The following is a 13,194-nucleotide window of genomic DNA, read 5'->3' as shown; positions in this document are numbered from 1 at the left end:
CTTATTTACACCTTGAAGAAATTCGATTTACTTTGTCTTCCTCACATGCCAAGTTTAAAAAAGATTTGGAGGCCTTTCATAGAACACATCAAGAGGGAAAGATCTCAAACTGGGTCCTGGGTCTTTATTAAAACATTTTTTTATTCCTCTTTAAGTGTACCTGACCTGTATTGCATTGTACTGATTTGTGTTGTATCCACATCCTGGGTCTTTGCTATGAATATTGCTATAGGCCTGCCTTGATCCCCTCTGATTTCGGTCTCCTCTGGACATTTCTGATTATTTCCATGAGTGGACGTTCTGAGACATCTCGTTTAATTAACACGACATGTGCATTAATAAATGTTCTTTCCTTTGTACTGAGTGAGTGCTGGCTGTCTGTTTTTGTTGTTTTTTGTTGTATTCCGTATTTTGTATGTGCTTGTCTTTCGTTGTTGTTTTGAAAAATGTTTATAAATAAAATGTACAAAAAAAACAATTGCTGTCATTAAATATATATTTATGTCAGACTCCCCACGTGATGCATATTTAAAGGAAAGTTCACAGAAAATCATGGATTGTCTGTGGAGCACTGCTTTGATTGCGCTCAAAAAGGTTGGTCAGTAATAAGCCCTTCATATTAAACCTTTATCATGGCAATTTATATAAATTACACTTCCATTTTTAATTAAGTGTCATATGAATATAAACAAATAAATACAATTATTGTTTAAATAATAGAAAAATTAATCTCTTATCAAGACACAGTCTCCATGTTCCATGTTTATCTCCTGTAGACTTTCATTAACCATCCTGAAGCCTAACTAATTAATTTCCTCCTGTGCTCTCTGTGTGCTGTTGCTCACCATGTAATGAAATCTATGATTGAGGCACCACAAAAAAAATCATATATTATAACTCCAAGTCTCCATACATAACTTATACTAATTGATCAATACGCCCCGTTAAAGTATAATGACTGGGATGAAATGACAGGTATGACCTTTGGACTGTTCTTGTTTTTGTTTAGCGAGTTTCTGCTTCAGCAGATTAGGTTGTTTCTGACACACTCTTTGAGATCTTTGTTCAGTTTTTTTTAATTCTTAATAATTCATTGTTGAACATTATCTGCTTCTTGGCACTGATCCCACTGCTGGCTCTGAGGCAAAGCTGTAAATCTCACCAACTACAATTAAACTTGGGACTGGAGGACTTTTGTTTAATTAACTTTGTGTTTCAGTTTCACATTAGCTTTAGTTAACCTAATCATTAATAATAATATCCCAATCTCACTAATATACAATCCTCTCATTACTGTACGGCAGGGCTATTCAACCTCCTTAACAAGTGGGCCGAAAAGGAAAACTGCTGGGGGTTCATGGGCCACACGTACAGCAAAACATATAGGCCTAATGTCAATTAATCGCTACAAATAAATCGAATAAACTTGTCAGACGGATTCCTTTCTTCACTTTTAATCGCATCATTATAACAATTGTTGTTCTTACATATTTTGGACACATTCTTATGATTCAACAATGTTGTTACTGTACATATGAGACAGTTTGAGCCTGTTTCAGTCAGTGAGATAAATTGCACTGCCTTGATTTAGCTATTTCAGCATAATTTGGCTTATAAATTGTAAAGCCAATCCTGAGACACTCATGCAGCTTCATAAACCAGCCTCATAGGCATGTGTAAAACTGATTTACTGCATTTGTTTTATTTATCATATTACACCGTGTATTACACACAAGAACCAGATTTGCAGACAACAATTTTCCTTCCTCCCTCATGTGTGGGACATAAGCCGAAATCAATTTAGTTGCACTGCTTCATTTGACGGCCTTCTCCTTATTAATCCAAATATGTGGAGCATTTAAGTTTGATCCTATATTGTTATGTATCTTTACTTTGTGCTTAACTTCACATTAGTAGCAGGTGTTTCTTTCACTTATTACTTGTGCTCTAATGGATGATTAACAGCTGCCTTTAAAGGTGTAGTATGCGATGCCAGTGTTGCCGGTCTTGGTTCGACCCCTTTTTGAACACATAGCAGTTTTCAAAGCCTGGGCTCTGTACAAACACCTGACTTTTTGCAGTGCACCGGCGCTACAGACAGGTTGCGGTGTGGAAATTGAGTTGATTTTGACAAAAAGTATTCTGGATTAGGATAGCTGACTCTACCTCTAACCACATACCAGTACTTTAACTGAGCGACTAATTACAATGAAATGGATACATTATAATCACTATGATTTTCAAAGCAATTTAAGGGCAAGGTTCAGGTCTACTTTGACCAAACAAGGTATTACTCATGGACGGTTGAGATGTTTAATCATTTTGAAACATTATTTAGAAAATAAATATTAAATCTCTTTTGCAAAATATATAATTTATATTTCATTCTAATATCTATGAACTGTGATTACTTTTAAAAGGTAAAACGCTAGTTTACATTCATACTAACTGAGGCACTATTATACTATATGCTCAGAGCGAGTGGTCCAGCTCTCCAGACCGTTTGCATCGGCGACTCATGACGAGCTGGCAGTGAGACTGTGTGGCTCTCTCCGAGCCGCTGCGTTTAGGAGCCTTAACTGTGTAAAACACCAGATTTTATTTTCAGCACACACACACACACACACTACGGACAGGTAGCAAATTGTGAGTAGCTTTTGACTGATTTGGACAAAAATGTCTGGATTACAATGACTCAGTATTATTTTGGCCACATTCTTTATCAATTGAGTAGATTCATGATGTGACTCACATTTTTTAAATTAATAAATCATAACCAAATATTTATTCACTTGTTGTCTTCTGTTATGTTTTTCCTCCCTTGCTTGGTTATTTCTTATTCTTTTCTGGATGATTTAATATGACATCTATGCTTGTGGATGTCTTTTGCATGTAGTCATTTAAATTGTTTAAGCTACTTCCTCTTATTCTTGTTTTACCTTTTTAGCTCATGGACTGGAAGAACTTTGTTGGGTCTAACTATCACAAACAAAAGCTTCATGGAGCTGTGATTCCACTGTGCAGGTACTTTTCTACTGTATTTCCTTCAACAGTCAACACATTTCAGACAGTATGTACGTAAAACTGTGGTGACTCTCATAGCTATATACAGTAGGTTCAGCCATCAGCCATTACATTAAAAATATAAATATATGTAAATTCAAGCTTTTATCCTTGTGTAATCACTGTGAGTGGCAGGAGTGGTTGTAGTAAATTTTACTCAGTCACTTATTTTTTTATGTTTTGCCAAAGTATAATTTAACAACTTTATATGCTGAACTTTACTACAAAATAATCGCATCAGTTACGTGGTTCTTCAGTAGATGGCTAACACAGAGAAACACATTTACTGTATCTTCAGCTATTGTTTTCGTCACAATTTGTTCAGTATCACTTAAGAAAGGAAACTGCAACAGTCTTTGAAATTATACATGAATAACTACGAGGACGCAGAGATCCGATGTAGGACCCGCTGATATTACCTTTGAATACTGAAGCACATAACTTTAAAAGAAGGAAAATGTTTAGGTTATGAATCCAAAATATATTTTTTGTTTCGTTTTTGCACTCAAAGTTTTTATGCATCACCTTGTGCAAAGGATGAGAAATCAACTGAAAATTAGCTGTAAAGCACATAAAATAAAACAAATCCTTGGATGGATGATGTCTTTCACAGAGGGAAGTCATATATTTTCAAAAACAGTTGGACCTTCAACGAAAGACTTATTAAAAGACAATAATATTATTATTTTCTGAAACTCAATGAAAGAAGGTGCACTCATTTATTAAGGAAACACAACATTTATTTTAGAAAAATATTTGCAAACCCCACGGCTTTCCTAAAACCTCTGTCTGACACATGAATCACAAAGATGTGTCGACATAGTTGTAAAACGCTTTCATCTTGACTTAGTGATTACATTCAGGTCGGATAATCCTTTGAAAGTAACAAGAGCACTCCGGTATGTCAAACACCTGAAGCAATACAATATAAACATATAATTGTTCATGTCTGTCTTTTTTTACAAAACAACTGCTTAAGGCATCCGCAACAATTGTTGACAGCTCTGATTACATCACTTCAACAAAAGCCCAAGTGGAGAATCGAAATCAAGTGTGGTATGTAGAGAGAGAAAAGGTGTGCTGCATTGATTCATATAAAATATATTCTCCTTTCAATACATTCATCTGTACACAATAAAATAAGCAGTTCGAAATGTAAAACGTTTTTACTAAAAGCACCTTCTGGAGTAAACACAGAAATTAAGACCAACCGTTAAAATATAAACATTAGAAGTAAAATGTGCTTTACCTGCTTAGATAATAGCTTATGCGTACGCATAAATCACTACTTGTTCTTGTGTATGAGATTTCCCACTCTGTGAAAGAATTTCTCCAGTTTATTTTCATGGTGCCCTCGTACAGTCCGACTGACGTTATGTTCAATGCCTGCCCCACCTCTAGAAAGACTTCCGGGTTTGTCCTGAGAGTATGTGCTGTGTCCTGAGAGTGGAGATTGTTTCTTTTCTAATGAGCAGAAAGGCTCAAATCTGCTGTAAACGCGATTCTCTGTACTTCGACTTTTGCTCCAGCTTTGTGTGTCAAGACCAGGCCTTGTACTTTTGTCAAGAATGCTGGGTTTCTTGTGTGTGGTAATTCTGGGGAGAGAGATCTGCAGTGGAATGCGGCGCTCCTCAGCTCTGAATCGAGATTTTGATGATTTTTGATGGTCGTCCTTTGTCTGGCTCCTCTGGTGCTCAGAGGAGGACCTGACAGAGTCAGTTGATGTTTGTTGAGTTGTTTCCCCTCCACCTGACATCGTCACCTCATCCTCAGCGGTTATGGTGTCTGTACTAGTGCCTGACTTCAGACTCAGCGTTTCCAAGGATTGCATTGAATCGCCCTTTTTTACTGGAATGTTGAATATGGATTTTATTTTATTGGAACTCTTATCAATAAAATGTTGAGAGCTTCTGGATTTTGCTGTCGAATCCTGGCTTTTCACTTCCTGGAATGCTGTAGACACCGTCATAGATGTTGGATCCTTCCAACTGGAAGTGCTTGGGCTCTTTGTGCTTGGGATACTCTTGACATCATAATGAGAGACAGACCTCTGATCTTCGTTTAGATTCGGCTTATAGCCTCCATTTTGTGTACTGATCCCTGCTGTGCTTCTGTTTATTTGCATCCTTGTTAATGAGCCATAGACGTGACCTGAGGATTCATGTGTGTTTGATCTTGGATCTGCCACACTATGCCTTTTGTACCAACTGTCTGTCAGGCTCTCAGGTTTTGGGATCATGTTTCCACTTTGCGCTCTGTCTAGGCTAGTGTATGCAGACTGATATGAGTTTCTACCTGAACCATAACTTTTGTTACAGTGATTGCCATCCAACATCTGCAAACTTGGCCTCTTTAACATGAACTCTTCGCTATTTAGTCTATTTTCGGGAGCTCCTTTTGGATTCCACTGCATCGATGAGTAGTGCATAGGAGTGTTTGGCCCAGCTGAGGATGTAAAACAAGTGGAGGAGTTGTTGATGTGTCTGTTTGGCTCCATTTGCTCTGGTTTGGTGGACCTGAAAACATAGGAGGACCTCATTCCTCTCTGCATGTAGCAGCTAGCTTTGTCCTGTGATTCAAACTGGTCTAAAGAGTCTCCGTATGGGCCGTCAGGGTTTTTGAGGTAAGACTCAATCCTCAATGTGCGCATGAACGACTTGGATGTATTCTCCAGTGTTGGCATGTTCTGTTGCACGGCCATAACCTCTTTATCCTTGCCATTGTATGACTGACGGACATTTTGGCCTCTGAATACCTGTGGCCCTTGTACATAATTGTTTGTATGGTAGTTGTTTGTGCTGTTTACTGCTTCTCTAGAGATATTCCAGTTGCTTGCTCTGGGCCTCATGTTCTGTGGCACATATTCATCTTGTCTCTCCCCTGCATAGCTGTGCCTTTTCAAGTAATCCATTGCCTCTGTAGACTGTAACTGTGTCATCCGGTTATGAACACCAATGCCGTTCTGAATCAAGGGCCCATGCTTGTTAGGATCCTCATCATAACGTCGCTCCTCAAAGTCTCTTGCGCCCAGTTTCCTCTCACAGGTCTTCCTGTAGACTGTGTCCAGTGTATGCCTCAACTGGTCCTTTCGTTCAATTTGGCCAGAATGAGATTTTGGCAAAACCTGTCGTCCCTGTGGTCCGTTGCGTTGGTACAAACCCTCCACAGGGCACAGATCAGGTGGTACCGTCGACCGGGCATACAGTGTTCTAAACTCTTCATCGAATGTCTTCACAAGATGTCCTGTGATGACCTGCACCATGCTCAGATTGATCTTTTCAAATGACCAAGTGAAGCTGTGAACAAACACCAAAACATTTATATTTATAAATTTATTGTGATGAAAATGTCATATCAATGAGTCATTTAGCACTTTTAAAAATGTAGCGTTATGTGTTGGGGTTGAATTTAACTTATTTTGCAGCAAAGAACTACAGACACAAAGCAACCACTGCAAGATCAAATTACGAATCCAGGGAATTCTTTTTTGCAGATGTGTTTTTTTCTTCCAGTTCCATGTAACTTTTGTCACATTTTCTAGATACCTCTTTTTTTAGATTGATAAGGTTTAGTCACATACTGCTTCTAGAGGCATCAGTGATATTGTGACAGACAGTAAATGCGATGTGCGTCATGAATGCATTTACGTTACACCTCAGTGGCCTCCACCACAGCTTCTCCTAGGGTACTGCAGTTTTATTTACCTGTATGAGCCAAAAATGGTTGTGTGGCAATCAACTAAAAGGAATCGTTGCTCCATTGCCCCATGAAATTTGGCTCCTGATCGACAGAAGTAATCCTGCCCTTTCACAGTGCGTACCCTCATGTTCTGTGGTTGGAGCAGTGAAAGGAAAATGTCAGTAAAGAGATTGAGCACTTAAAAAATTCACAGCAGAAAGAAATGAGTGTGTCAATCACTGACTAAACACTTCAGAAGAACGGTTTTGTCGGCTACTGTGCTGGTTAAAAAAAACATAATGAAGAGTTGAAACATGTAGTTGTTGTTTTGTTAGTACCTAAGTTGTGATTGTTGTTGATGTTGCTGTCATGTGATATGCACTTAATGGGAATTTAAAGGGTGTGTTTGAATCCTTTGCTTTTTTTGGCTTAATTAATAATAATGACTCCACCCATTAAGCAGGAGGAACCCATTTTATTTTTCAATAGTGAAGCCCTAACACAGTATACTAAAATAGACATTTGCATCATTTTATGCATGTACATTTAGGGTCACACACAATTGTACACAAGTTGCCAGGTTACCCTTTAACAGCCTCTTATTAAAGATGAAAAATAAACATTTGGGGAGGGGAAATGTCCTTATTATATACTGTATATACAGTATTATAATTATAATAAACTATGTATGTATTATATGTTTGCCAAGCGTTAAGGGGTGAACACACTGCACTGGCGAGTTTACATACAAAGTCAATGTATTTTGCGTGGCGCCAATGGGCGGCCGGCGGCGGGCATGGAGCGGTTCGCGAGGCCAACCGCGCGCTGCGGAGTGCAGTGTGTTCACACCTTTAGAGTTTGTGAGACGATTGATACCAGTCTTGTACTTTATTATTTAATATGAAGCTGCAGCTGGTAGCTTAGCGGTTAGCCTGGCTAGCTAAGGTAGCAGAAATATGCATGCCAGCAAGCTAACAAATTGACACATTTTACGAAACCCAAGTTGGGGTATTTTCAGGGCTTGATTTTCCTCTGTTAGCGCTGGCTTGTCATTTCCCCGTTTCCAGTCGCAAAGACACTATCTCCTCGCTTTATCTTTTTTGTTCACAGTACAAGCATGAAAATGGTATCAATCTTCTCATCTAATGGCATCTTTGGCAAAGACTTTGTTTCCAAGAGGTCAAACTATCTTATGATACTCTTTTTCTATATGTCACCAAATTATGCCAACCATAACCAGAACCATTAAAAAAATATTTCCAAAAAGTTTAACTGTAATGAGTATTAGTATATTATATAAATAAAAATTAATGAAATCGAGACTTTTTAAGTCATAAACTTACTCTGAGTTGCTGAATTTTGACATCTTGATTTTCAGCCATTTTAAGGAAACTTTTCAAATGGAAATCATTCAAAAGCACGTAGACTGGGACTCCTCGTATTGATGCATCAACAACTTCTTTGAATATATCTATGTCAGTGAAGATGTCCATCACAATGGCGATGACCTGCAAGAACAAAGTGATTAAATTATGTTCAGGTCAACTTGCCAAAGAAAAATGTGTAGATTGCCGATCCAACCAGTTTACACTAGTGAGACTTATAGATACAGGCCATGCTCGCAGTCTTCTTTTATAGGCATGAATAGTAATTGAGAGTCTGACAACAAAGACCTGAGCGATTAAAACCTCAGAGTGAGGTAGCCAATTGGATTTTACTGAAATCAATATAGAGATGTGAAGTAATTTTTGTATCTAAACCTAATAGGGGAGAACGGGGTAAAGTGAGACATCAGGTAATGTGAGACACCCCCTGTATCTAGGCAACGGAACCCATTTTTGGTCATTTGAGATATATGTTTTCAAGCCCCTCTCATTCCCCCTTGACCATGAAGTAGAGGAACTCATGGTGATGTTGTACGCATGTTTTTTTTCACAAAAATGTCTATTTTGCATGGAAAAGTACGTTTTCTTGCTGTCAACTTAATCAACTGGTTTTAATCTGACTGGTTATATCTGTCAATTGAATGTTAATGATTGAATATGAATTATATGTTGTATTTGATTATAGTTACTTTCAAATGTTTAGAAAAAAATGTGTTTAATTGACCAAACCCCATGATTCTAGGTTACAGGTTACTAGTGCGACATTAGTTATATTCTGGAATATTTTGTTTTCAAGCTAGTTGTCAGGATTCTAACTGTTACAACATGTGATGTTATGGCAGTTTTTTAGAGTGGAAAAAGTAAGTGGATCAGTATACCCCCTTGATTTCTCTGGTCCGTCTCAGTTTACCCCTAGGCTGGGGTAAAGTGAGACACAAGACAACTTGTTTTAAAACAATCATATTTTCACTGCCCTTCGTCCTGAATAAATTCTGCTAATGGCAATTTCTATGAAACATCCTGAATCAATAGGAAATGTGTACATTTTACCGATAAATCATTTTAACTCGCTAGGAGGGAAGCACATGTAAAAAGTGTCTGACATTACCCCGTTCTCCCCTACAACATTTATGAATCTTATGAAACGCAATATCCCACTGTGTTCCAGTTGCATGTAATGAACTCTTACATCCGATCATATCGCTTTGCCTCTTTTAATATCCGTGTGTTGGAGATTTCTATAAAAAGATATCTGTTCCTCAGATGACCAATGAGTTTCCAACATTTAAAGTTATATTATTTATATTATTCAAACTTACACAATTGCTGTTTTGGCCTTCCAGCTGTTTTATCTAGTGACATATCTATCTGCATTTGATTTGAAATACTTTTCCTGCACTGGTTCGAATTATTAGTAGTTAAGAAGATGATGTTATTTGTGAGCTGGAAGAAGAGATGGCATCTTGCATTTTTATTTCTCTGCAGTCCTTCCTGTCAGTCAGGGTTAAGGGGTTTGGCTGTGTAAATTGGTATGATTAAGAACCACTGCAGAAGTAACAAGGTTGTAACAATGAAGCAGAATATTCTTTTTTTCAGAAAACTACGTAAGGCTTTGTGTGAAGGGTATGACTCTCTAATAGACGGCTAATTCCCACACTGACTTCTCATGAAAGCAAGTTGTGAAACCAGATTTTGACCTAGACAACCACAGCAGACACTCCTTACCGCTGGAAATTGAGAGCAACACATTTCTGTGGAACTCCTAAAGGTGCACTATACTTTGGGTGTGTCAGAGAAGTGAACATTTTATAAGGTATATTCTCATAACTGAAAAAACAAACTTTACTCACAGAAAAATGTGATCCCTGGAACACTGTTTGAAGTTAGAAAGCTCAAAGGTGACTGTTTCACTGTTGATATTTACAGCAGCAGGGCCCACATATTTGGCTACAAACATATTCTAGTATAACATTTGGTCCCAGGAGCCTCAAGATAATTTTGTTTTCGATTGATGATGAAAGAATTATTCAATACTAAGAATAACATGTAAAGTTGGGTCTTATATGTCTCGTAAACTGGCTACAGGCTCTGCAAATGTAAATACTGTACATGTCCCTCCCCTGAAACTGCATAGTGAACCTTGGAGGGGATCATAAATCAATAAAGCGATGGAACAGAACGTGAATGTTTTATCCATCTGAACCCACACATATAGATTTTTTTCTGTTAGTTTTGATTACTTGTCTTGCTTCCTGAATACGCTTCCGGACAACCTCTTTGATGGTGGGGCTGTTCTGTCTGGCTGGATGAAAGAGCAGATCTATATTTGTCTGCAGATGTTCATTCAAGATATCCGGCCACCCTAAGTCCAAATCTGGCGTTTCCACATCCGAGTGGACAGGCCAGTATGTCCCTGAGGATGATTCAGTGTCCACTGGATCATTGATTTCCTCTGCATCGTTTTGAGATCGGAACTGTTCTGCATTTTCAGTGATGAAGAGAAGCTCTTCTTCTGAGAGGAAGCTCCCTATACGTTCTCCCTTCAGGAACTCCTGGTATTTATCACTGCCCCCGCTCACCAAGCGATCAATCGCCAGGCGATAGCACTCCTTATAATGGGGTTGGATGTAGTCGTCTGATTTCAACTCTCCCGTCAAGGACGACAGCAGAGAAGACTCCACAGACTCCATTGTTCCAGACTGTTTTAGTAGGACCTGTCACAGATAATGGATATCATTGATATCATGTAAGAATCAAGATCAGAGATCAAACATTATTACAGGGAGGATAATGCTCTAATACTGTATATTGTGAAGGCTTTGGATAATTATGGTAAGGCAACAAAATAGCTAAATAGGAGCTATGTCCTGATTAAAGAATATCTAAACAATAGTTTCTGAGTAATAAAGAAAAATATGACTTTATAATATGAATTACTTGAGAACAGACTGATAAATACCTGTGTCTGTTATAAGATATATGAATGTGAATATTTACTAGGTTACTAATGTGTTGGTGATCTGATAATTGGCACACAATCTAAATACACTGATTGAAAGTTATCCAGGAACTACTTGTTAATCAGCAGTTTGTTGATAAGCTCCACATCAGTTTCTTGGTAGCAAAAAAGGGCTTTGTGTACCTTTTTTGTAAAGCTGTTTGTTGACATTAGGATCGTGTGTACCACAGTAGTAGAGAGATCAATGTTACTTTCAAAAACACAGCAAAGCATACTCCATAATTTATACCACCATAATTTCCATCAATAATATTTTCTTTAACAGTATGACACAGTATCTAACGTGCAAATAGACCTGTTATTTGTATGGCTTGGAACAATGAGGTAAGCCTCCAACAAGCTACATCATGAAAACTGACTCATCAATATCTGACGGTAAACCTGTTCACTGCTAGGATTTAAAGGATGACTAAGTGCATGCCCAGGGGGCAAATGTTGTCGCAGACTGCACCTGTAGTGCTCCACTTTAAGGTTCGGTAAAAAATAACCAGCAGACATAAACCTCATGTTAGTAGAAGAGGAAGCAGCTTGGTTTGTTATTGAAGTAATCGTATGACTGTGAAAGGCCATGCAAACATGCAATTATACAGTAAGACAAACTTTATGCTATAAAACAGATTTTTGAATTGCATAGACGAAGGGAAACCTTTCAAAGAAGGTTGCATGAAGCTTTAACTAAAAAACTGATAGGGAATGTTTTCAGATTTCATTTAACTATACACCTTAATCCAAATGTGTTTTTTAGTTGAAATAATTATAATGATAATAACCTTATTTGTATTGCTCTTAAAACAAAGTTTCAAAGTGCTTTACAGAGCAGATTAAAAATGTATAAACAAAATCTAAGTAAAAAATAACATGAAATTCAATTAAAAACGTTCTTACAACCAGGACAAAGTGTATTAATAATGTATACACAAGATCTGAGTATAAAAGACAAGAAATGCATTAAAATAAAGTTGAAAGAAAAAAGGTATTCTGATAAAAGTGAGTTTTTAACTGAGATTTGAAATAAGTAATTGAAAATGATAACTTGTGAAATAATTCTGAGATTCTTAACTACATACATCCTCATAAACATCAATGGATGAAAGCTAACATGATTTGCAGTTGACAGCTGACATGTTAAAGATATTTACTATTTTAAGTGCTTTACATGGAACCCTGGGAAAGTCTGTGTGTACAGTATGTCTCACAGGTGAGTTCCACCAGGTAGCTTTCATTACAAATGAATAGGCCAGCGTACAGCTGTTCTTTGCTCTTTGTTCCCAGGTAGAGGCTCATTTATGGGCTACAATCTCATTTACACTTTGAGGTATCTTTTGGAAGTCAAAAGTTGTTGACTTTGCTGTGCCTTATTTAAATAGATATGTCAAACTGTAAAAGAAACATTGAACAGCTGTCGTTGCATCATATCTCATCATAACCAACACTGCACTTCATAACCTTGTACAAACAGCATATTAATATACACATTTTACCGCAGACCTCCTTCTGTTCAGATAATACATTTTAAATGTTGGTGTTTTTCAAAAGCATAGCCTGCTAATCCCAACACAATTATCTTAAGCTAAACAACAGTAACTTACATTAAGATTGATTCTTGTGTGAGAATCCTCTTGACTGCTCGCAGAATATCCCTCTTATGTATGTTCAGCTTATGTTCAATATTTGGATGAGCTACAGTCTGCCGGCTGGGAGACACAAAGACAAGTAGGTGTCTCAACATGATCAGCAGTCTGCAGATTGAGGGTGTGGATTCCAGTTTTGACATGCAAAAGGTTCTGGTTTGAAACTCGCTCACAGGCAGCCATAAACCTGTTTGAAACGTTTGGCCACTCCCAGCCTCCCTTTAGGAACAAAGTTCACTCTGACGAAAAATCAAGATAATGACATAAAGAGGCTTTGATGAACACTCAAGGAACAGAAACTCACCATAGTGCTTGGTCTGGTGAAGAACATGAGAATGTATGGCTTGCTTTTTTACTTCAGTTTTTGTGTGATTGTTTTTGCTTTATCAGGGGACAAAAGGGAATTAGCTTACATACA

The 13,194-nt window shown here is 37.7% G+C and overlaps 1 protein-coding gene across 1 annotated transcript; it reads right to left on the bottom strand.

Annotated features, from left to right (window-relative positions):
• Positions 1–3,787: 3,787 nt before the first annotated feature.
• On the bottom strand, positions 3,788–12,904 carry fam83b (family with sequence similarity 83 member B). Its single transcript, XM_080036676.1, has 5 exons — positions 12,735–12,904; positions 10,367–10,840; positions 8,085–8,249; positions 6,768–6,892; positions 3,788–6,359 (listed from the first exon to the last, which is right to left on the bottom strand). The coding sequence occupies exons 2-5, from the start codon at positions 10,814–10,816 to the stop codon at positions 4,349–4,351; spliced, it is 2,751 nt and encodes a 916-aa protein (XP_079892802.1). The 5' UTR covers positions 10,817–10,840; positions 12,735–12,904; the 3' UTR covers positions 3,788–4,348.
• Between the last annotated feature and the right edge of the window lie 290 nt (positions 12,905–13,194).

The sequence above is a fragment of the Ammodytes marinus genome (genome assembly GCF_949987685.1).
Source record: "Ammodytes marinus genome assembly, chromosome: 11".
NCBI lineage: Eukaryota > Metazoa > Chordata > Actinopteri > Uranoscopiformes > Ammodytidae > Ammodytes > Ammodytes marinus.
Note: the sequence above shows the minus strand (reverse complement) of the source record. Positions and strands in the feature narration are given on the sequence as shown.

Excerpts from the sequence above, each read along its gene's own strand:
- fam83b (XM_080036676.1), bottom strand. The coding sequence starts at position 10,816 with ATGGAGTCTGTGGAGTCTTCTCTGCTGTCGTCCTTGACGGGAGAGTTG. Across the intron at positions 8,250-10,366 it reads GTATTCAGGAAGCAAGACAA|GTCATCGCCATTGTGATGGA; the intron begins GTAATCAAAACT and ends TTGTTCTTGCAG. Across the intron at positions 6,893-8,084 it reads TCAAAATTCAGCAACTCAGA|AACATGAGGGTACGCACTGT; the intron begins GTAAGTTTATGA and ends CTCCAACCACAG.